Source organism: Pyrgilauda ruficollis, unplaced genomic scaffold, assembly GCF_017590135.1.
Source record: "Pyrgilauda ruficollis isolate IOZ18807 unplaced genomic scaffold, ASM1759013v1 scaffold119, whole genome shotgun sequence".
Lineage (NCBI taxonomy): Eukaryota > Metazoa > Chordata > Aves > Passeriformes > Passeridae > Pyrgilauda > Pyrgilauda ruficollis.
The window spans coordinates 1,377,111-1,400,436 of record NW_024510210.1 but is presented as its reverse complement, the minus strand read 5'-3'; the positions used below and the strand labels follow the sequence as shown (position 1 = coordinate 1,400,436).

The 23,326-nt window shown below is 43.8% G+C and overlaps 1 protein-coding gene across 6 annotated transcripts in view; it reads left to right on the top strand.

The window, feature by feature from the left end:
* The window catches only part of TEAD1 (TEA domain transcription factor 1), a 152,829-nt gene that overhangs the window by 35,539 nt on the left and 93,964 nt on the right, over positions 1-23,326 (top strand). For 3 of the 6 annotated variants that reach the window (XM_041485425.1, XM_041485433.1, XM_041485417.1), the window contains exon 3: positions 17,866-18,119. In XM_041485425.1, the coding sequence (XP_041341359.1) occupies positions 17,972-18,119 (148 nt within the window). In that variant the 5' untranslated portion in view covers positions 17,866-17,971. Of the gene's footprint in view, positions 1-17,863; positions 18,120-23,326 lie in introns of those variants that run through there. The other 3 variants (XM_041485456.1, XM_041485448.1, XM_041485443.1) reach the window with 2 other exon arrangements.

The following is a 23,326-nucleotide window of genomic DNA, read 5'->3' as shown; positions in this document are numbered from 1 at the left end:
GAAGGAAGTGGAAAAGCAATTGGAATTTATGTGAAACTCTCAGAGGGCTCATAGACACAGATAACAATTCAGCGCTAAATGCCTGGAAAGAATATTTCCTAATTTGTGCCCAAAGAACTGTTGTTTGCAGAACATACAACATTAACATGGTGGGAGGAAGACTCTAGGAAGATGTGGAAGAAGATACAGCAATCCAGATACTCTGATTTTTTTTAGGAAAGGTTTTCACTAAATAGCAAAATACTATGCACATAGTTTCAAGTGCCTGGGAAAGAAATCTTCAAGTTTTACTGTCATGAGACAGAAAAGACTGACACAATTTCAGCAGTCTGACTGAGCTTATGCTGGGAAAGTCCCTCATGCAAATCATTCATAATCATGTTTGTCCAATTGCAAAAGCCAAGCTCCCTGAAAATCAGAGCAACTTTGTTGGAATACAATGTAGAAATGGAACCTTCTGTGCTATGCAATGAGTATGAAGTCGCTGACAAGATCTGACACTTTCTTCACTTTACAAGATTAAACTCATCTTTTCCAGCTGTGCACGAATGTGTGCATGTATTTGTTTTTTCCTTTGTTTCCCATGAAATCACAGCACAAGTTAAAGAGAACTTTTGCGTGCTGCCAGGGCCGTGTGCCTCAATAGTGATATCCCAGGTTAGGTGAGGGCGTGCAGTCCCCAGTACTGAGACCATTCATGTGGAATGTTGTGTCTCTGGGGGGCTGCTTCCCAAAAGTGCAGGATTCACACTGAAATGGGAAGGAACCACTGAGGATCAGCTCTCCCTGCCCCACCAGGCCCAGGGACAGCCATGTCCTGTGCAGCTGTCCCAGTGCTGAGTGGCTGATGCTGTGAGCCCAACAGTCCCTCAGGAGCTCCATTACCTGAGAGAGGGGGAAGAGGAGGACGGGCTGCAAGCCAAGGTGCCCTTCCCCTGCTTGGAATATGCTGAAAGCCTGAGAAAGCCAGAGGGGAAGGTTTTTTGCCAGCTCCCGACTGATGTAGTGGAGGGTGCAGGGCAACAAGAAACCACTTGTGGCTTCCTTAATCTGCATCCCCCAGTGCTGAGAGCTCTAAGGCTCTGGTGAGAAATCCCTCTCAGCCGACAGCTGCTGGAGTGGAGGTTCTCTGCTGTGGGTGTTACAGCAGAGACAGGAACCCCTGAAAATCTAGTTTAAATTACATTGAGTGTGGGAGATAGAAAGCACCCTCCTTGTCTTTGAGATTTCACCATCTTTTTCTGGTGCTTATTTGCTGTCCAGGCAAGCTTGAAGTCACCAGTGCCCACGTACTCATTGCCTTCTCCCCTGGCCTGCTGGAGTATCTGAAATCATTTGAAGAAAGGAACAGAAGATGACTTTAGGATTTTTTTTCAAAATTTGACATAAATTTGCTGTGGTAAAGTCTCGAGCCATCCTCAGATCTTTTGCTTTCTACATCAGTTGTCTAATCCTGATGCTGCCTGGGAGGAGAGACCTATAATTCAAATTATTATTCTGTCTTCCAAGGGTATAAACTTTTTTTTCCCCTTCTGCATAATATCTAGGAAGGAGTGTAATCTGGACATGAAGCAATCTCCTCCTCACATTTCTTTAGCTGATCCATGGTGGTTTCTCTGAGGGAGAATCATCAGGATCCTCAAGAGGCATTCAGAGTTTCTTCAGCCCCCGTACATCATTCTTGCAGTCTGGCTGGGACGAAAGTCTTCTGTCAAGGATTTTGCTCTTTAGGAAGGAGAGGTCTGAAATACAAAGTATTTTTTCCTGAGTTGCCTTCCTTTTTTTCCTCATATTTCAAGTGGCTGTGGCATAAAGAAGGTTGCAGAATCTCCATAAGACACAGAGTCTATGTTTGACAAAAGCAAATCCGAGAAGATTAATTGTGCAATTCTAAGTAAACTTCCTAATTTTTTGCAGTAGCAAAATGGTTTTCTCACCCTTTTGTGCTGCGAAATGTATCCCAAATTTGTGCTATTACTCCAGAACAATAGCTGGGCTCCCTGTTTAGGCTCCACAAGAAGAAGCCTGGGTGTCAGACACACTCTCTGCCTGCATCTGCACCATGGGGGCTGGGACTCCTGGAGAGACCTGTCCATCTTCCTGTGTGAACCCTCGTGTGTTTGAGAATAGAGAATGACCAGAAGGAGTTTGGTTCTGGTGGTATCAGACCTTTGCTCCTGTTCTATGAGTTGTTTGTGAATTTACTAACGGCAACAAAATGATTTTGAAGCCCAGGACTCTTTGCTGATGCAGTTATCCCCACAGTGTGGTGCAATAAATAACCTTTCTTCCACATGGACGAGGCTGGTAATCAGTAGCTTGCTAGGTACTTCTGGCTTCCTAAAACAGCTGTGTGCCCTTGTGGGAATCTGAACTTTCCATGCCCATTTTCTGTCAGGTCTGGGAAGCGGCGCCGTGATTCTGTACCTCGTGTTAGCAAATCCACTTCTTGCTCTGAATTTGGGGTGGTGAGTCCCCTGTGGCACTGGGTGGCTCCAGGGGAACATGTGGTGCATGGCCCTTCCTGCTCCTGAGGATCGGTGGTTTGTGAACAAGGGTGAGCATGAGGTTCTGCACAAGATGTTCTGCTCAGGAGGTTCTGCTCAAGAGGAGCTCCCAGGGTGTCCTCCCAGGGCCCCAGGAAGGGATCAGCAAGCCGCCAATCCTACAAGAGAGGCTGCAGAGCCAGAGTCCAAATCTTCTTGTAAAGCAGTAGGAAATGCAGCAGATGAAGTCTCAGCGTGACATTAATCTCTGAGATCTGAAGCACAGCTGGTGGGTCTCTGGAGCCCTTCAGCACTGAGGTATGGCCTCTGAGAGGGCTGAATGCAAAAACATCCTGCTTAGGCCATCTCAGCAAGGGGAGAGCTGTGTTTGCCACCCAGGGCATGAGGCTCAGCTGTGCTCTGGAAGATACAGGGCTCCTTGCTCACTGGAACCCACTCCTGACGGGGCCTCTGTGCAGTATTATTGTATATCCTCACCTTTGGGCTGTCCATGGGAGCTGTCCCCCACATGCTCAGCTCAGTCCCCAGTGCTTTCCTACAGCTGAGGGGTCCTCAAATGTCTGTGTGCAGCTCGGCCCCACAGAGTTCCTCTGGTATGGGTCTGCTACCACAGCAAGGGGTTCAAGATGTGTAAAACACATGAGGCTGCAGCTTACTGGTGAATTATCAGTATGGTCCTCGGGTGGACAAAATTTATCAGTTACAGCCTCCTCTTTTTATGGAGATCTATAAGGGTAACCTGTGACTTCAATGACTTCGCAGGTGATTAATATGAAATTACCTCGGCAGCTAATGTAAGGTGGACTCAGGAATGACACCCAAAATGTGAGGAAAGGTAAAATGCCATCAGATGCATGTTCTGGGCTTACACATGAAGTCCTTTGGTGAACAGATGTGGATTTAAATGCATGCTTTCCTGTTTGCTTCCTGCAAAATCTCCATATAGGTGGTGGTCTGTAAAGCCCCCAATCTCCTGAGACCCGGTTGTCTGTCCTGGGAGTGGCCACTGTCACCCAGTCTGTGAGACTGACTGCGATATGCCTGCAGCCTGGGCTGTGGCACATGGCTGAAGGTGCAATTGTTCCTGTCTGGTTATAAATTGTTACCTGAGTTAAGTTTCCTAATGAAAAGCAGAAGGGCTCACAATGTTTACCCTCCATCTGCTGTCATTTATAATTAGGCTGTAAACTCCTCAGAGCAAGAACTTGCTGCCCTTCTGTGCACCTACAGTGCCAAACACACTGGGGTCTTGATATTAGCTGAGCTGCCATTAATAATAAATAGAGAGTAAAAGGAGAATGTGTAAATGCATTCAGACGTGTAGTGAGGCTTTTAAGTATAATTGTTATCGCTGCAGATCTCTGTGGGGTTGGCAGCTGGGCTGCCCTGGAAGCGCAGCGTCCCTGTAATTGGAGTCTGCACACCCTGCTGCTCCCCCAGAGCCTGTCCCTGGTGGGCAGTGCCCAGACATCCCCACCAAGCAGCCAGGGCATGGATACTCCTGGGAAAAGCCCAGCCAGAGGGTTTGCTTCAGCCCCTTTCTGAGAGAATTAAGCCCAAGCTCATTACATGAGGATATGGCTCAAGGTTAAGTAACTTTTCAGTAATTAATACATAAACACAGGGCTTCATCCTTTGAATCCCTGTGGAACTCTAGGAATGGGAAGCTCTCTGCTGGATGGGGCACAGCACCCAGCTCTCCTTCACATCTGTACTGCTCTGGAGAGGGGAAGGAGCTGAGGGCAGGCTCCCTCAGTTTTCTTCATTATTTTATCCATTTATTTCATTTTGCTAGTCCTTGATGTGTGCCCTTGTTCTCTGCTTCAGTCTGGTTTTCACTGTTTATTTGGATTGGTTTGCCTTTTGGATAATGTTTGTGCTACTCAGGTTTTCTGGTGCCGGTTTTAAAAGCAGCAACACTAATTTTGAGAGTATTTGGGGCTTTATTTATGTAACTCAAGCAATTGCTGCTTATGATGTTTAGTGCTGTAAATCCCAGAGGTGGGTAAATTTCATAGAAGAGAAGAGTTCCTGGTGTGCTGTAGTGACTGCTGATGGTGGAATCAGAGCTGAGAGTTTTTAGATTTTTCTTAGTTTGAACCTCTAGAGTTCGGGCTGTTCCCCCCATCCTCTGGTAAATTGTTCCCTTCAATTCTGGACATTGTATTCTTACTCTGAGTGCTCTTTAATTTAAAATCCCCAGAAAATTTGTGGTTTAGTTTGGATCAGCTGCAGGAAGAGAGGAAAAGTGTGGAGTGAGAGCAAGAATCATTTGGTAGGCACAGCTGTGACACAGAAATAAATCAAGGTGGCAGAAAGGTGAGCTAGAGGGGGAAAGAAAATTGAAGAGTTTGTTGCTGTAAATCCACATGGTTAGGAAACCCAACCATCATATTGCAGCTGCAGTGTCAGAAAATTTGAATTACATTCCATTTTAAGAAGAAAAGTGTATTAATAAAACAGTGTGCAATGCATCTTTCATGCACAGCAGAAATAAACCCATTTTTGAGCTCTGACTACAAATGTATTCATTGTAAAAGTAACACTCTTGTTGATCTAAAATCTCATACACTTATCTGCTGTCATATCTATCTGTGGTGCAGTGACATTGAGCCAGGAAATGCTGTTCAAAAAATAATTCACATGTGAAAAATAAGTCCTTGGCTATAAGTCATAGTGTTTTTTACCAAGAGCCGAGCTTGCTTCTACTGTAATGTTCATCAGCATTTTTTTAATGGTTTCAAATAAAATTTTAGAAATGTCATTTGAGGGAACCAACAGCTATTCTCAGGAAGAAAGCCAAAATAATTTCTTTTCTCTGGGTCATTTGCTGGCTCGTTCCCTTTCGGGGTCATCCTTTTTTTGCCTGGGTCATTTTCCCCTTCTTATTTGTATTCATTTAATATTAATAATAGCAAAAATAGTCAAATGAAATATATTTGCCTAGGTAAATAACTAGCAGTAAGGTTTGAGGCTACTGGATCACAACCTGACTGAGCTTCTCAGTGAAGAGGATGTGACAAATGGTAAAGCATAGAAAGGTTTAAAGAACCATACAACAAATCAGTGGCTGAGCAGCAGAAGAACCAAGAGCACTCGAATGCTTTCCTTGAAGTGTTGGACTCACTAGTAACACACTAAGTAGTTCAGGATTGATGGTCAGATCTCCCATTTCCATGACATTTGCTTACCCTGCAAGTCCAGAAATTGTTCTGGCTCAAAGAGAGGCCTGCCCTGCAAGGACTGAAAAGCCCGCAGCCTGAAATTTAAAAAGAAAAAAAAGTGCAGGGTTTTAATGGTGTTTGGTGGTGGTGAATTAAATTGTGAAATTTGAAGTCTCAGCTGTCAACATGAAGGCACCCTGAACCTATAATTCAAAACATACTGGAGAAGCCATGCTACAGGTGCTCAGTTTTCAGTGCAATAAATGGTCTTAAAGGAACACTTGTGTATAGATTTTAGGAAAAACATAGGTAATTTTGAAGAGCTAGTGTGATTGAACATAATTTAAATGTATAAATAATTGAGTTAGTCTTTTTCTGAGCTTGACTAAACATTTTGAATAGAACTGTGTGCATGCATGTGCATTAACTGTTCTTCCTAAACAGATTTTGATAGTAACCTTCAGATACTAAGTATTAGTGTGTGTTAGAGAGAATAGAATGTGTTAGAGGCATTCTGTTTACACCAGAAATTTCAACTATTGGCTGGTTTTAGCAAGGTTTTTTTACCACTGTGGGCAGAGACATTTTTCTTTTGTCATTTGAAAACGTTATTGGCATTTGGTTGTATATTCTCCTTTCCCTGGGGAATCTGTAGAATTTGATGTATTTTCATATTGCCACAAAGCTGTCTCCTTGGAGAGGCTCCTCTCTGCAAGGATTTGTGCTGGTGAAAATCCCCAGCCCAGACCTCCACGTGGAGCTGGGTGAGTCCAGCATTCCCTTCCCAGGACAGCTCCAGCTGGGTGGCTCCGCAGGGGAAGGTGGCCCAGGGTCTGCTCAGCTCAGGCAGATCCAGGGCAGGTGATGCTCTCTGCCTCTTCAGAAGGCATCACAACTTTATGGGGCACTCCCGAGAGGGACACCCAGGGCTGGAGTCAGAGCTGGGAACCAGGGGCAGGGTCTTGGGCAGGGAAGCTGTTCTTTAGGCAGGTGATGATTGCCCATGAAAATGGGAATGGTGAGCACAGGGGAGGAAGGGGTGCTGTGGCCAAAATGAGTGTGCTGTGAAATGACTACTTCTGTTAAATTTGAGATTTTTAAAGTCCAGGAGGTAATTCTCTTCAGGATTAGTTCCTAGGCTTGTGCTTTTTGTTTGGGTTTTTCGATGTTGTGTTTTCTGCTGCCTGAACCCAGCCATCTTTCTTTAGCTCCACTGGCGTCCACTGAATTCACGATTCTAATGGTTGCCAGCAAAGTTATTTTTGTGGAAGATTGACACCCCCTGAAGCAGGATTAAACTACAGTGAACAAGGAGTTGAAATAGACTGGAAATATTAAGTCAGAGCTTAAGACAGAAATTGCTTCCTCAACAGGCAATAACTACAAGAGAAATACAGAATAACTGCATAACTATTATATTGAGTTTTGAAAAGGCTATAGCCAGTTATTGCAGGTTTTACTTATGTCCAGCAATTAAAGATTGCCACAGGGATTGTTTCAGGATCTCAGCAGGAAAGTGTTTTCTACTACTTCCTTGCAGAAGATTCTAGTCCTGCTGCATAAAAGCATCCTTAATTCTCATCTTAGATCCAAGAAATAAATTTGCCGTTATGGGCAAAGTGCAATCCATAGATTTGTCATTATCTCTATGACACAGTCATATGGACATTAGTGAGCCAATGCATTCCCCACCTGTGGGAGGACAGGTGTTGGAGGCAAGAGTGAGATGGAAGAAAGAAGCTGCAACTTAGAAATGCTCTATTAATAATGCTCATTTCCTTGCAGAGAAGGCTTCCTTTGTAATAGACAGATGAACAACTCAGACTTAAAATTTAATTTGGCGGGTAATTTGCCCAGAACACCACTGCTAGCAGTTGGGAAAACAAAATGAGTTAAAATACTTTTATTTGACAGCTACTGCACTTGCAAACAAAATTGTTGCTTTGATTTTTCTGTATACACAAAAACCCGAGGTGGGTTTTCCAGTGCTGGCGCGTGATGAAGACTGTAGACATGTTGTGACTGGCTGACATGGACCCCAATCCTCTCTGATCTCACATGCTGGTTTCTGAAATCCCTTTCTGTTTAGAATTGGTGAGAACAAGGCCAGAAAACTGGGATTAAATCTCAGCCTTGTGGAGGGCTGTGGCACTGTGATTTCACCCCTTCAGGTTTTGGGTTTTTTTTGTCTTGCTGTACTGTGTCCCATCACCAGAAAACCACAGCCTTTCCCAAAGTGAGCCTCCCAGTATTATCACTCCTCTGTTTCCTCCAGGGCTGATAGGCAGGGCCTTTTTGCAGCCAAAACAATTGCTAATGGAGATGTGAGGAGCTTCATTAAACTTGGAGTGATTATTCATATGTATAAAATGGCTCTGGGTTGTCAGAATCAGAGCCCGGGGCTGTAGCTCAAGTAGTAACACCAAAGCAGAATAAAATGGTTTTCTCCTGGTGTTGCCTGGTACAAAACCAGCATATTCAGGTAAGCATGAGACATTCGCAAGCTCTGTAGCAGCTTTAGAGGGATAGAGCTCACAGAGAGTGCTTGGTAGAGTTTCTAAACTTGTAGAATGAATTTCAGTGGCAATTTAGCTCTTCCAACAAATGTTTGAGAAAGCCTGTGTGTGCGTGTGTTTGCACTTACACAAAGGAGTGTTTGCATAACATCTGCAAAGCAGAGAACAAGTGGACTTGAGGGATAAAAGGTGCCAGCACTGGATTCCAGGGGTGGCTTTGGCCAATTGGAGGCTGCAGTTTGTTCAAAATTTGCTTTTCTCCTGCTTCATAAAAGAAGGGGCCTTCTTCAGCTTGGAATAGAGAAAGGGTTAATTTTGTGGCTGTTTCTTGTTTAAACAAATGCACCTGAGTAAATGAATGAACCTTTTACTTTACTGTGCCTTTTTTGTACCTGTTTAACAGAATACTTAAATCATTATATAAAATATATTTTATATAGGTGACAGTTTTATGTTACATATGTACCAGTCAGATGTTGGACCACCCTTCAAATAGCATTGGTTTTCCTGGCTGAACCTAGATAAAGTTGTTCAAGCAGGTGGTTTTCTGTCCCTTTCCCCACCTCGCTCAGAGCTGTTAGAGTGAACTCTTATGTTTTTGCAGCCATTGTGGAAAAAAACCTTTCATCCTGAAAACAAGTAATTAAAAAAAAAAAAAAGAAAAGAGAAAAATCTAAAGCTGGAGTACAACCCAATTAGTCATATGCCAGAAATAGAGTAAGAGAGCTATGAATGTGAAGGATTCCACCTGGTTTTGCAAATGTCTGTGTGACATGGGAACTCCAACAAAACTAGTGAGGCTCAGGGAGCTGAGGGGAAAAATTGAGTTTCAGAGCTACATCTAGACAGAATGACTTGCTGCCAAGCCCATCATTTGTGTGAGCAATGGCTCATATGTGGTTCCAACAGGAAGCTAGTAACACACCAGAGATCAAGGCTGTACCTCATTCTGGTATTTATAACACTTGGTAGGTGGTATTAATAGTTCCAGTTTGGCTTTTGGGGTACAAAATGAAAATAATTGCTCCGTGATGCCTGTGGGAAGGCAGTTACAGCAAACTACAAAGAAGAGATCCTTTGTTTGCCCATGTGAAAGCCATGCACTGCATTTGCATCATTCCAGGTAGATAGGACAGATGGGAAAAGCACCAGTAGATGCAGGAAATGGATAATTCCAATAGTATTGAGTATGTTTGTGCCTGGATCCAGGTCTGGATCCCAAAGCTGTGTGTATGGAGAGGCAGACAGCACTGGAGCTGAAGAAGGGCCAATGTCTCATTTCTTTGGGCTTTTATGCTGTGACTGGCAATTTGTGGAGCCACTGGGAAGGCACAGAGCCTCTGTGCACACTGAACCCCTGCCTCAGCCGCCACGGGGTGACTGAACTTAAGGCATTCAAGAAATGGAGTTATTGCACATAAGCAAGAACTGCACCTATTTTTCTGTCCCATTTCCCAGTTCTTGTACACCAAAAAATACTTATTGTCCTGACAGTCACACATCTAGTTTTTATTTTTTGTTCACATGTGTTGGCAGCAGGATGGATGACAGTGCCTGCCAAACACACGCTCCATGTGCATGCCCCAAGCAAAGCAGTGGCTGCAGACCTTGCCTTCTGTCACTTCTACCACGGGTCTTGGGGCTGGGAATGTTTCTTACGGACCATTTTTCAGTGCCAAAGGACAGCCCTTGGCCAGCCCAAGCTATTTCACTTGCTCTGGGAGCAGAGCCCCCTGCCCCAAATGGACAGACCCACCTCAGTCATGGACCATTCTTCTCAGAGCTGGATCACTGGTGAATGAGTGAAATACTGGTAATCCCCACTGCACAGTCTCGCAGCTTTTGCCACGAAGAAGCCCCAGGTGGAGCACAGCTGGGCTGAGCAGCCCATGGTGTTGCACTGGCCGTGGATGTTGCTGCTCTCGAGCCGGTCCTGCTGGGTGACAGGAGGAGCACGGTGACAGGAGCTGCAGAGCACAGCAGCTAGGTTAGTGCAGGAAGAATGGCTTCTCCTTCTGAGAGCTGGTAAATGTTTTATCCTTTCCTTTGCTTCGTGCTGGCAATTAGCAGAATCAAGGCAGACATGGTGCTGCTCACTGTTCTTCATTCCACTGAGCACCAGGTCATGCTCAGAATAATCTTTGTTGGTTGCCACCACAGTGCGGTGTTGGAGCTGGGTTAAATCCCAGGAACACCCTTATAATTGAAACCAGCTGGGTGTAAATGAGCACTAGCACCTAGGGTGAGTGTGGCTGCTCCAGTATCATGGGAAGGAGTTGTATCTGGAGCAGCTGTGACCGCAGTGAGAGAGGGATTCACCGGTGGTATGCTGGCATTCACCTCCCCGGTGATCTCGGGGTAATCAGCACACACCGTGGACCACGAGTGATGTGCAGCCACGTAGAAAGCACTTTGGCATACTGGATTGCTGGTCACTAGCCCAATGACACATGGTGTGAAGCTGGAGCTGCCTGCAGAAGGCATCCTGGTGATGCAGCACAAAGCCTCCCGAGCCCGTGAGTGTGGTGTAGGCACAGTCAGAATCCAGTCATTTCCCCACTGAGAAGATGAACCATTTTATTAATGGTACAAAATTAAAACTAATGGACAAGAAAACTGGGTTGGAGCTAATGACTCAACATCCTTATGACAATAATTATATCTATCAACAAAAGCAGCCTTTGGAAAAATAAATAAATGAAGCTCTCAGAGTGGTACCAAATAGACTTTTCACTTGCATAAAGAGTGCAGAGATGAAAGCTGTTTCCACAGGGAAAAATTCCCATGTATTAGCATCAACCCACTCTTTGCTGAGTAATCTGTTTCTATAAGAAAAAAAAAAAACCCAAAAAACAAAAAAACAATTCAAGGAGAATGCATTGTTTCTCTTTATAAATAGTTCCTATAATCCTAATTTCACATTTAGGTCTATATGCTGCCTACTCTTGCTGATCTAAGTCACCCTTTGTTCAGTAAGTTTCCTCATGGTTTGTGAAAGTGCATGTGTAAATCTTCTCAGATGAGCAGGCTGCTGACTTCTGTTGAAAGAAAACCATCACTTTACTAATGTTAAATTACATGGTTTTGTTATTTTACACACTAGCATGGCACTATCCTCCGACTACTTTTGTTTGTACCCCGAATGTGGTAGTTGAGGAGAAGGAAGTGCATCCAAATTCACTGTATAATGCACTCCTCTCAGGAAAAAAACCATCATGTGCCTTTCACAGGTGCTCTGTAGCTGTAGTTGGACTGATCATGTTATTCCTGCACAGATCCCAAAACCAAATCTGAAATAGGTAGCTGGCAGTTAATAAATAACTTGAATGCCAAGCAAGAAACGGTAAATTCAGTCTTAGGATAACAAAGTTAATTTATATGCATGTTAGAAAGAACATGGAAGCACCACTGCATGGAAGTATCACCAGAAAAGCAAAGCATCAGAATTTATTCCTGAAGTGTTCTCACAGTCAGAGAAGACTTTTTTTTTTTTTTTTTCATTTCAGTGGCAAATGTGAATAGCTGAATTAGTCTGACTGAGTTTTAAAGGAATACTTTATCCTAGAAATGGGCTGCTTCTCTCTCCTGTGCTCTTTCTTCTTAGAGGGAATAATTGCTGATAAGTGGAACTTGTAACAAAAATACAATATAAAGTAATTTTAATCGAATTATTTCACCATTGGATGCTCTGTAAATTATTTACATTTTTATTCTTCATACTGTGCTGTATCTATTCCTCATAAGAAGAAATTATATAAAAATGTCTTAAATATAGTGTTTTCCTGAAAGTAATGCCATTTGAATGCCTTAGAGAATCATAAAAATCCATACACAGTTACACGTCACACAGCTACAAAATACACTGTGAATTTGTTTGTAAATAAAAAAGTAATTTCTTGCTTGCATAAACACTGCAAATACACTTTCACTGGCAAAGTAGAAAGATAAAATCCTAGAGAGATTCAGGCTTCCCACCAATTCCATATTTACTTTAATCAGTGCAGAAAGAGCTCGGGAAATGTGGATGTGGTAGGGAGGGTCAGGCAGTTCAGCAGATGTGTGGTAGAATGGGGTGTCTGGGGATGAGGCAGCCTCATTTCCCAAAGCTCCCATGGACAGCACCAGCAGAAGATGGAGCCTTCTCCTCCCCAGCCTGGTCTTCCTTCCCGTGCTGGCTGCCTTGAGCAGCTGCCTCGCAGGTGGCTGTAGCCCCTGGTGCTCCTGCAGCAGTGTCCAGCAGCTGTGCAGGGCAGGGGAGCTCCTCAGGCATGCACAGGAGGAAGCCTGGTTGTGCTTGGATTTGTGCCCTGCAGCTGACAAAGCTGTCTGGTCACTGGGACATCTGGGAAGTCTCTCAGGCAGCTGCATTCCCCCGTGCCTAGCCAAGGATGTGCTCCCACTGCAGGCTTCCTTCTGCTGGGGCCTTTGACTGCTCAGTCTCATGGCATCATCTAGTTCATGCCTCTGTCCCACAGCTGCTTCCTGAGCAATGCTTGTGTCACCTGCTGGGAACAGCCTCTGTGCCCCAGCACTCCCCCAGTGCCCCCAGGAGCTGATCACTTCTGGTGTGTGACTGTTGGTGGGGTCAGAACAATCCCAAATGCCCAACCTGTGGTTTCCTTGCTGCAGCTCAAGTTCCTTGCTGAAGCTCAAGTTCTTTGCTTCATATCCTATCCTTGGTGGGAATGGCTGAGAGCTGCTTCTCTGCTTTGCTCTTACCTTTTCCTTATTTGAAAGTGGTTATCTTCTCACATCAGTCTTCTCTACACTTAAACAAACCCAATTCCTTTCCTGGTAGGTCATATTTTCTAGATCTGATAACTTTCTTCCTCTGGATCCTCTCCAGAGCTTTGGCGCTCTAGCTGTGAATTTGCACTGCTGAACAAAGCAGAAGGAAAATCCCATGGGCCTGCAACTGTTCAATCCTTCAGAGAAAATCTGCCATCTGCAAATTTAGAATTAGTTGGTTTGCAGTCATCTGCTCATTGCCATCTTAATGTTTATAAAAAGCTTGTTGGATTCCTCGTTCCATTGTTTTTACATAACTGAGGCTGAGATGAGGTTGTTCCTGAAATAAAAATATAATAATGTATTCTTAAAAGTGTAATTTACCCCTTCAACACTCGAGATTTCTACCTCAAGAATTAAGATTATTTTCTGAAAGACATGTTCTAGAAGGATAGATCTGGCTGTAAAAATGATTTGGTAGCAATCTGCATCTATTTATAGTGAGAAGATCAGTGTGGATAACAACACTGGTGCTCAGTCTCAGAAATACCTGCACTTGATCCCCTTTCAGCAGACACAGTTTAGAAGACTTGGGAGACATAATGGGCTTTTTCCTCAGACAGCTCTCAGAATCAAGGCATGTTTTCAGTCATTCTTGTGTTCCTGTTGCAATATCTGCAGAGCATTCATCCTTTTCCAGGGCTTGTTTGATGGTAGAGAAAAGGCACCATTCGGCACCTGCACACTGAAATTCAAAGTAAACTAATCAAACAGAGAAAATGGTTTCACTTTTGCAAGACACTAAGACCCAGCTCTAGTGACTTTTGAAAGATAGCATTTCCATGTTAGTTCGCCGTGCAAATATTGAAGATTATGAAAGTATTAAGGCCGTCGATCTGCACTTGTCGTACGCTCCTGTGAGGAGCCACTGATCTGTGTTGGTCTGTGAGCAGCAGCTTTCTGGGCAAGTCCAGGTTTGCATTGCTCATAAAGTGAAAGGCATAAGAGAATGTTTTGTGTAGGTAAGGAAGCCATTCCCTTGAGAAGCAGTTGCAGGCTATCATTTGGTTTGAGTTAAACACCTTGGTTTGATGGACTATGACAACAGCTAGCCTTGTTTTTCTGAGATTTTAAAGTAATTTTTCAAGTTGCTGCAGTGAGTGAACATAATGACAGTAAGTCATATCTTGTAGCTCAAGCTGTCTTGGATGGCCTGGCTATAAAACATGTTTATAAAATCCTCGGTTGCCCCTAATGGTTTCTCTGTTCCTAAGAGTGACATTGTGCTGTTTGATGGGGGGGACATACCTCCATTGTGCAGAGAAAAAGTGTCTTAATGACTGCATGAGGAAAACAGATATATTTAGAACTGACTTAACTGCACAGAGTAGAAAGCAACTGCAAGACAGATGCATTTGGTTTGCAGCTAAAAGAGTTTTATGCACAGGGGAAGCTGTCTTGAAACATGTAAGGCTGGTGTTAAAAGGAAAACTCTGAAGAGAGACCACCTAAACTGCAGCAGTGTGCTTTAACCTTAGAATGTACAAAAAGGTGAGCCAAAATCTTTTGGGTTTTGGTTTTGTTGTTGTTGTGTTTTTTGGTTTGTTTTTTTTTTTTTTTTTTTTTTCTTTTTTTTGTGGGTTTGGGTTTTTTTTGTTGGTTGGTTGGTTAGTTTTCTAGGTAGTGTTGATGTGTTTTAATTTTGTTAACAGAAAGTGCAAACAGGGAATTGGTTCTCTGAAAGTTAACATGATAAAAAGCAAATACAGAAGTCTTCAACTTGATCTGCCATGTGTACAGTCTCTGATTTTGGCCAGGGGAGGTGGGGCTAATTGGCCCCAGGAGCTCAGCTCTTCCTCTGCTGAAAGCTGGCATTGTGAGATTTGGAGTTTGCTAATATAAAGTAGGCTCACTTTTTAAAGTTCTTTATAAATTTAAATTGGATTATAAATCCACATTTTTCATATGAGATTTATAGCTCATTAGAAATGTGCAAAAAAGCTCATCTGTTGACAGCTTGTATTATTTTTGATAATCGTGTTGAACTCCAGCATAACGGGTCTGAAGTTTTTCATCGCAGCTGAGTCCTTAGAATTCAAGCTGAGGAGGAGGTGGGATTGCCTTTTGATACACAGAGTTGAGCTGGAAATGATTAACTGAGTTAGCTCATTTTTTTCCTGAAGTAAGAGGGAGCCATTTAGCAGTTGTAATACAAGGTTTTTTCCTCCTTGGCCCTCTGGCTTGATCTGCAGTGTCAGCATACACCAAAATGGAAATCACTCCAAATAACCTTTAATATCAGAGGTTTTCTTCCAGCAGGCTGCTCCACGCCCCTATTGTACAGATATTCTGCAAGGAACACTTGGTTATCTTACATTTTAGAGGCTGGAACAGTAGCTATGAGTGCCTCAAGATGATATCCAAGTAGGTAAAGAGGAATGGGAAGGGAAGATAGCACATAAGTGAGAATTCACCAGTAAACACAACGCAAGATATGACATGACTATCAAGTAACATTAATTACTTTAGAGCCTCACTGTGTTCCTTGTGCATTTTAATTATTATTTCAGCATAATGTAATAACAAGGGCTGGTTTATAAGATGATAATGGGACTTGAGGCTATGACTGTGGCAGGTTTTGTAAGCAGAGGGTGGTTGAGCTGAGCCGAAGCTGCCCGTGGCTGTGCTGTGCAATGCAAGCCACGGGCTCATGGAGGGGAAGGATTTCCTGCTGTAGTCACCTTTGGAAAACAGAGCCAGTGATGTGTCCCATCCCCTGCTGTCTTCTGGTGAAGTGCTCGTTGTGGTTTGGTCATGTGAGGCCAATAAATCCTCCAGCAGCCATTTTCCCCTGCACTATTGCAATAAAACTGACCCCTCCCCCTAATTATCCCCATCAACATTCAATTACCTCTCATTTACCAAAGATTCCCCTTCTCTGTGAAGGCTTAAGTGGACATGAATGTTTTTGTCAGTAGTTTTCCAGTATCACTGTGCTCATGCTTGGGCTGAATCTTCCATACAAGATTCAGCTCTCCCAGGGGTGGAATCAACCCTTTTGAGGATTATAAAGGATGAGTTTCACTATTTTACCAAGGTTTGCATCTCCCTTTGTGTGATGACAGCTTAAAAATTTCATGAACTTTGGATTTCCAGGACAATAAGTGGTGCATTTGGCCAAAGTTCTCACCCACTTACACCTGTGTGGTTACCTATGAATCCATCCGCTCCCTCATTATCAGTTATTAAAAGGCATTTGGGAGAGTGACTAGTCTGGCTCTTACAGGTGAGGAGGCACTAACATTTTCATAAGCTGTGCTGAAATGTTCAAACCAAAGCAAAGTCAAGAAATGTCTCTCTGAGAGTCATTGCACAGAAACAGGCAAGCAGGGAAAATCGAGCTGGTGGGAGCCCATTTCACACGTACTGATCCCTCTGAGCTCCTGTTAGAGCCTGGAGAAGTGGAAATACCCTGTGCTTTGGATGTCAGACTGGTAGTGTTGGTTTGTGAGACTGAGCCTGCTCCCAGTTTCCCCAGCTGCAGCTCTGTTTTTTTGCAAGACACCGTGGCCTCCGAGGGACCGGACCGTCAGGTTTTGGTTATCTCTAGTGATTGGCTGGTGAGGGCTGCTGTAAATATTTCCCCTTCCAGGCAGTTCTCCAGCCCAAAGGTGTTTATCCAGGGGTGTCATGGCCTTCCACGTACACCCTCCCCTTCTTCCTCCGTGGGGTGAGTGCTGTTCTGCTGCTTCTCACCTGTTGTTTTATGACGTCCTGAGACCCCAGTGAGAGGCATATCAGCAGGAGGACGGAGGTCTGTGCAAGGGGAAGCCCCTCTCTTCTGCCCTAGCAGAATAAAAATCTTATAGTTTAGGGGGTTTGAGTGTTTAGCCAGGAAACTGGATTTTTAACTGTGTTTGCAGCTCGTGCATGCATGTTTGAACACTCCCATCCATTTAGATCAGTTAGAGTCACCAAACTTCTTTTTTTTTTTTACAATAAAACTGCATTATGCCTAGACATGTTGAGCCAAATCTGTTCCTGGTGTTATTTCACTGACTTCCCAAAGAATTACACCAGAGGTGAACGTGGTCTGGTGTAGCAGCTTTTTTGCCTGGAGCAAGTCTTTACAGCAGAGTTGTATTTCTCTCAAAAATATAAAAGGAACACTGACAGATCTGCAGCTCTGCTGGTGTGAGCAGGTGCAGCTATATTAAATTATTTCTTATTAAATTGATTCAGCAACTTGAAGCTTGTAATTTTTGTTCTGCTATGGTTCTGTGACAGAGATCTTTTAAATCAGGCAAAGCATATATCTTCTCTTATAATTCCTTGCTCTGGTATTATCATTTTAAAGATTTCTTTTTGTATGTAGCTTGGATTCTGATTGTATTATTTATTTGGGTAAGATCTGAAAATTAAAGCTTTTTCCAGTTAATTACATTGAGCTGTGGCATCGCTGCTATAATTCCATTTAATCCACCGACATCCGGATGACTGTGAACAATAGTTTTTGCTTTTGTTTTTAGGTTCAAATGGTTTTAAGCTCTGGTGGTCACTCTGGCATAAACTGGTGTGCTTCCTTTCCAGCCTCAGGCCCCTGCCTGAGGATCTGACTTTTTATTTTAAGGATGCCAGTCTTCAGCCAGATGCAATGTGGCTGGAGAGCTTTCCCCCACTTTGGCTACTTGTGAAAAAGAATCTGATTCTCTATGCCCTCGTGTAATTGCACACAGAAAATGCAGTAGAGTTCCCCTTCTGACAGCCTTATTGCTCCACCTCTGCTCGTTTGAGGTAGAATGGTTATTAATTTTTCACTTTTCCTGGGTGCATCCCGTGCTCTCATTGCTGCCGCTATTGCTCAGCTGCAGGCAGTAAGAAGCAGGCAGAAATGTTTGCCTGGAGTTCCATGCCTTTAATACCTTTTTGGGTTGGTTGTTTGTGTTGCAGGTTTATTCCCTTGAAGACTCCAGGCTTAGGCTTGGAGACCCCAGCCATCACCATTGAGCCCAGCAGCTGGAGCGGCAGCGAGAGTCCTGCCGAAGACATTGAAAGAATGAGTGATTCTGCAGATAAACCTATTGACAACGATGCAGAAGGTGTCTGGAGTCCTGACATTGAACAGAGCTTTCAGGAGGCTCTAGCTATCTATCCACCGTGTGGGAGGAGGAAAATCATCTTATCAGATGAAGGCAAAATGTATGGTAAGTGGTACACATTTAGCCTTTGGAAATAATTGTTCTAACATGAGAGCTATAAAGCCCAGCTTTTTTCTACACAATGTTTCTGGTTCTGATTTTGGTGCTTTTGGAGTAAATTGTGAAGAAATCTGAAGCTGAGAGAGCTCAGCTGAGCTGATGCTGTGTTCAGGACTGTCCAAGCCATTTCCTTCTCCACTGGCACTCGGAAAGCAATATTGATACAGATTTGTCTTATTAGTTACCTCATATAGTGGTGTGGCTGTGAATGTGAATATTTAAAAGAAGCATTTAATTGTGTCGCTCCTCGGGTACACAAAAAAATTAGACATTTTTCTCTATTTTTCACTAAATAGTGAAGACAGGGAAATGGGAAGTGTAGTCTGTGTGGTGGTGTGGCAGATTATGCAGTCCTGAACTGCAAAGTGGTGAAGTTCTTGTTGCATTCAGGAGCCTCTCCACACAAGTTAGGGGTGCTTTTTTGTCTTTTTTTTTTTCTCACTGTTTTTTCCCCCGCTTCCCTGCGTGCAAACTGCTCTCAACGAGACGCCAACATTCCATAAATACACGGAGGGATGCCGACATCTCCGTGTGCTGCGCGGGGCTGCGGAGCTCACAGCCCACTGCTCCGAGCTCGCTCTCGCTCCGTCCCTTTCTCGTTTCCATTTTCCAAACTCCTCCTTGGGGCCGGCAGAGCCCTTGCCCGTGTGCCCGTGTGCCCATGCCCGGGTGTTGGGTGGCCATGCCCTGGAGGTGGGTGGCAGTGCCCGGAGGTGGGTGGCAGTGCCCCGGACGGGCTGGCAGTGCCCGGGGGTGGGTGGCAGTGCCCAGGGGTAGCTGGCAGTGCCCCGAGGATATACCCCCGTCCCTCGGCGCTGCCTGGCGGGGCAGAGGAGCCCGGCCCCGGGCAGATGGTGCCGCAGCTGCCACCAGCTGTGCCCCGGCCGAGGTCACGGGCCCTGCCGGGTGACCCGCTCGGTCCCTCCGCAGCTGCCGTGTCACCCCGCGGCTGCACCGAACGTCCAGTCCTGGAAAAAAAAATTGTCGGGATGAAGCGTCTCAGCTGCCCTGGGCAGAAAGTTCCCGGGCCGGGTTTCCTGCCTGGCTGTTTGCTTTTCCCCTCCTCCTTGTCCCGCCCGCCCCTTCGCCCCCTGCCCCAGGGATGTAATCTCTCCTGCGCTCCCCTGCTCCCCCTTTCCGCCTGTTCTGATTGCTTTTCGGTGCTTTTCGGTATTTTCCTATGGAAAGGGCAGATGATTTGCCTAATTAGGAGGTTGTGCTCCTTCTAGGAGTACATAAGCATGTATATACAAACAGGCTTATTGTGTATTTATGCTCTAAAGCCTTACTTAGGCTCAAACAACCCATCAGCCAAAATAAGGGTGGTTGCTTTTTCTTTTTTTTTCTTTTTTGTTTTTTTTTTTTTTTTTAATCAGGATCTCTACAACCACACTAGTCACCCCTGAAATCTACTTTTTTGGTGTTTTGAAGCATTTTTTGGTGCCATTGTATAAATTAAAGAAATTAATATATTTATCCATTCATTGCAACAATCACTGGTTTTGCTTAATGGTTCCTAATCCTGAATGTTAACATTTGTTGAATTATATATGTATAAAACTATTTGTGCATATCTAATTGCTGATTAATACTGGTAGCTAGTAACACCATAGGCATAGGCATGACTCATATTTATGCTAATCCTAAATCAAATATAGTTAATTTTCAATCAAAAAAGGAGCTATGTGTGCTTGATGCTGAAAACTTCACTCAAAGTGTTGCCCTGATTGAGTAGGAAGAAATGTGTTAGGAAGTGCAGGGGTACTGTATGAGCAGAATTTACATCCTGACTTTGCAGTGGATGAACTCATGTTTTCATTCTTCAAACTGAGTGACTGCTTTGTAGTGTTTGAGGATTTATTGAAACCATGCTAGGTTTCTGAGGACTTCCTAATAGAGTCTTATGGCCCTGAGAGCATAATTGTTCTCCAAGGATTTTGAAATCAAAACAGTGTAAGTGTTTTACATTCTGTGTGGCATAATGAAAATAATTTAATGCCTTTTAGTGGCATACCAAGTTTATTTCACTTGCAAGAGAGACATTGCAATATGGCCAAGCTTCCATAGTGTTGGGGGATATTGTAATGTGTCAGTAATTCGTGGGCCATGTAAGACAAGAAGGTCGAGAGAGCACCATTTCATTTTCTAACTGAAATTACCTTTAGATATGGGCACCAGAACAAATCTGATCTTTGTGGAGGCAAATATAATGATCACTCTGCGTGGATTAAGTTAAGCAATTGTAGTTTTTGATCTTTGGAGGGAGACTTTGAGAAAGGCAGAGATTTTGCTTGAAGAAATATTTTAAGTCTCTGCCTTTGATTTAATGAGAGCTTTGCGACATTCATGTAAGCAAGCAGCCAGAGTTTCTTCACTGCTCTTTGTGGTGGTCTAAAAGTCATCCTTAAATTGGCGTTTCTAAGAGGTTTGTGTTCAGCTGGCTCCAGGGGACCTGGGGAATTGCTCAAGGAGGACTGAGGGCACTGGGATCTGTGGGTGAGGGGTGGCCGAGGGGCTCGTGCCTGCGGTGCCACCTGGGTGAGAGCAGGGTGGCTTGTGATGGGAGAGCTGCCCTAGTGGCACTGGGGGACATCTGTGACTCCTCCAGACAGCCTGAACCACTTCAGCTGCTCCTCTACAGCTGACACCTCGCATGAAGGAGGGAAGGACAGGGAAGGATGTTTCCCTCTCTCCTTGCCTTCCCAAAAATGTAACTTAAGACACAAGAGGACGACAAGAACAAAAGACTTTTGATCCTACCCCCACAGAAAAGGGTTGCAGGGGCCCCTGGGTGGGGAGAGAAAAGGGGATGTCCTAACATCTTTATTCTTCCCTTGGAGTATCCTCAGGCTGCAAAGACAAAACTGTGACCTGTGCAAGACCAGGAGCATTTCAGGCTGGCCCAGGGTTATGGCTCCTTGAAGAAACCCTCAGAAAACAAAATGAAAGCTTAATGAAGCTCTTGTTTTTAAATTTATAGGAAATGATTGGGTAAGAAGCAAAGATGCTTGTTTTGGTTTGGATGGACAAATTCCAGAAATTAGTTTTGAAATTCTTGAGAGAGAAAGGGAATACATGGTAAAGCCAAGGGACATGTGATAAGTTTCCTGCAGAAAAGCTCTATCCATCACTCCTTTTCCCTTTCCTTTGTGAGTGAGGTTGTGAAGGTCTTACAGTGTTGGTTTTGCTCCTAGCACAGTATTGACTAAAAATAAATAAAATTAAAAAAAAGGTGAGGAGGGTATAAATGTGGAGGCTTGAAGGAGGATAGAGGAACACATCTATAAATTGATGCTCACACTCCTTGTGGAAGCAGTCCAGTGTAGGCCATGGAGGAAAGACTGAGTTCTTAGACACATTTTCACCTGTCTTGCCAAGGCATTGGTAAGGCTTTTTTCCTCTGTACTGTTTCAAAAGAAGTATTAATGAAACACAAATATCGTCCTCTGGTACAAGCAGGGCACCCTATGATTTGCCTCAGAGATCCATTCCAATGAATTTCCGTGTCCTTGTTTGTGCAGCTCATAGTAAAACTCCAGCCCATTAGAGGGCATTGGCTGTCCTGTGTTTGTACTTTGTTCCCATTGTTGGTCTTTTACTGCTGACAGTTTAGGAACTTGTAGCAATCCCTGTGAACTCACTTATTGGCAAGATATTTGCCTGTGCTTGTCTTTGCTCCTGAGAGAGTGTTTTGGAAAAGATTACAAGAATGAAAACTGCTGTGAAATGCAGCCTTACTTTTATCCCTGGTGTAACACTGAAGTCACTGGAGTTACCACGGGATTGGATTGGGCTCTGTCTGCACATTTTCCTTTTTTTTTTTTTTTTTTTTTAATAATTTAGATAGAGCAAGATGTGGCTTTAGTGCAGCTCTAGGGACAATGCCAAGGTGCCATAAGTGCTAGCAAGTTAGCAAGTGGAATATGCCCTCAGATATTTTGTTATCAGAATTGCTAAGTTACCCTCAATGTAGTAAAGGTGGCTTTTGCCTTTAAGACAAGAAAACAATTTCATAAAAATTTCTGAGACCTGTAAACAGCCCTTCAGTTGCAAGTTTGCATTGAAGGTATTCATCTGTGCAACAAAAGTGCTTATGAGTATGTAGTGATTATTAAAAGGAAGTTTTTTAGCATGTGTAGTAGTTTTACAGAGAAGAATGAATACTAATTAATGTGAGAAATTGCATAGCAGCCTTTCAGAGCTGTGTATGTTTATTAGGTTATACATAAAACCTCTTGGCACGCACTGTTAAGGGAAAAGGATACTTTCATAAAAATTTCTGCTCAGATAATGGAATTTTTGTACGATGAGTAAGAATAGTCTTCATTTCCAAAGCACCTTGTGTAAATTGGATATTAAAATTGAACTTTGAACTAGAACATTGACAAAAGAAATCTTATTCTGTGGGCTTTCCTGTTTCTGTATCTAACTGCCATTATTTGGTGTTTTTCTGGGTTTCTGTTAGGAAACTGTGAGGTAAATAGCTTTATGAAGAGCATAGTAACATGTTATGAATTATTTTTACTGTTGCTTTTAATTTTAAAAGTTCCATGCAAGTTGCTGCCTCCATAAAGACATTGTTACCTTATAAAGTTTCCACAGTGTTAAATATATTTGAATGTGAATAAGGTATTTGGAGTGATGAAATACCAGATGTGAAGTATCAGGTTTCATGTTTATTCATCTGTTCCTGCAATCATTGTACAAAGATACGCTCTTGTATTTATTTTTTTTCCCCCCCTTTTTTGTTCTCTCAGCACCAAACGAAGGCAGTGGAGATGGGACTCCTATTCTGAAAGCCACGGTTTGGGGTTTTTAGGTTGTAAACAAATGTGTCCAGAAGCACTCTGGCAGTGCTGGGCTTGCTCGGTGCCGCGTCACGGCGCACGCGTGTCGCCCGTGCTGAGCCCTCCGCCAGCAGGGAAGGGCAGCAAGGGCCAGAGAGACGGTGTCTGCTGGAGAAGTTGCTACTGAAATCGCCTGGGTTATGAGCAAATCAGCCTGAGATTGTTTCTGCAATGTGCTGATGTTCTTGCAACATCAGCAGGCCGTGCTTGCAAGAGGGCAAGATCTGGTTTTGTGAGCCCAGCCCGTGGAAAGGAGGGGTTGGTTGCTCGTTCTCGAGGATTTCTGTAAATGTGGGGGAACAGGGT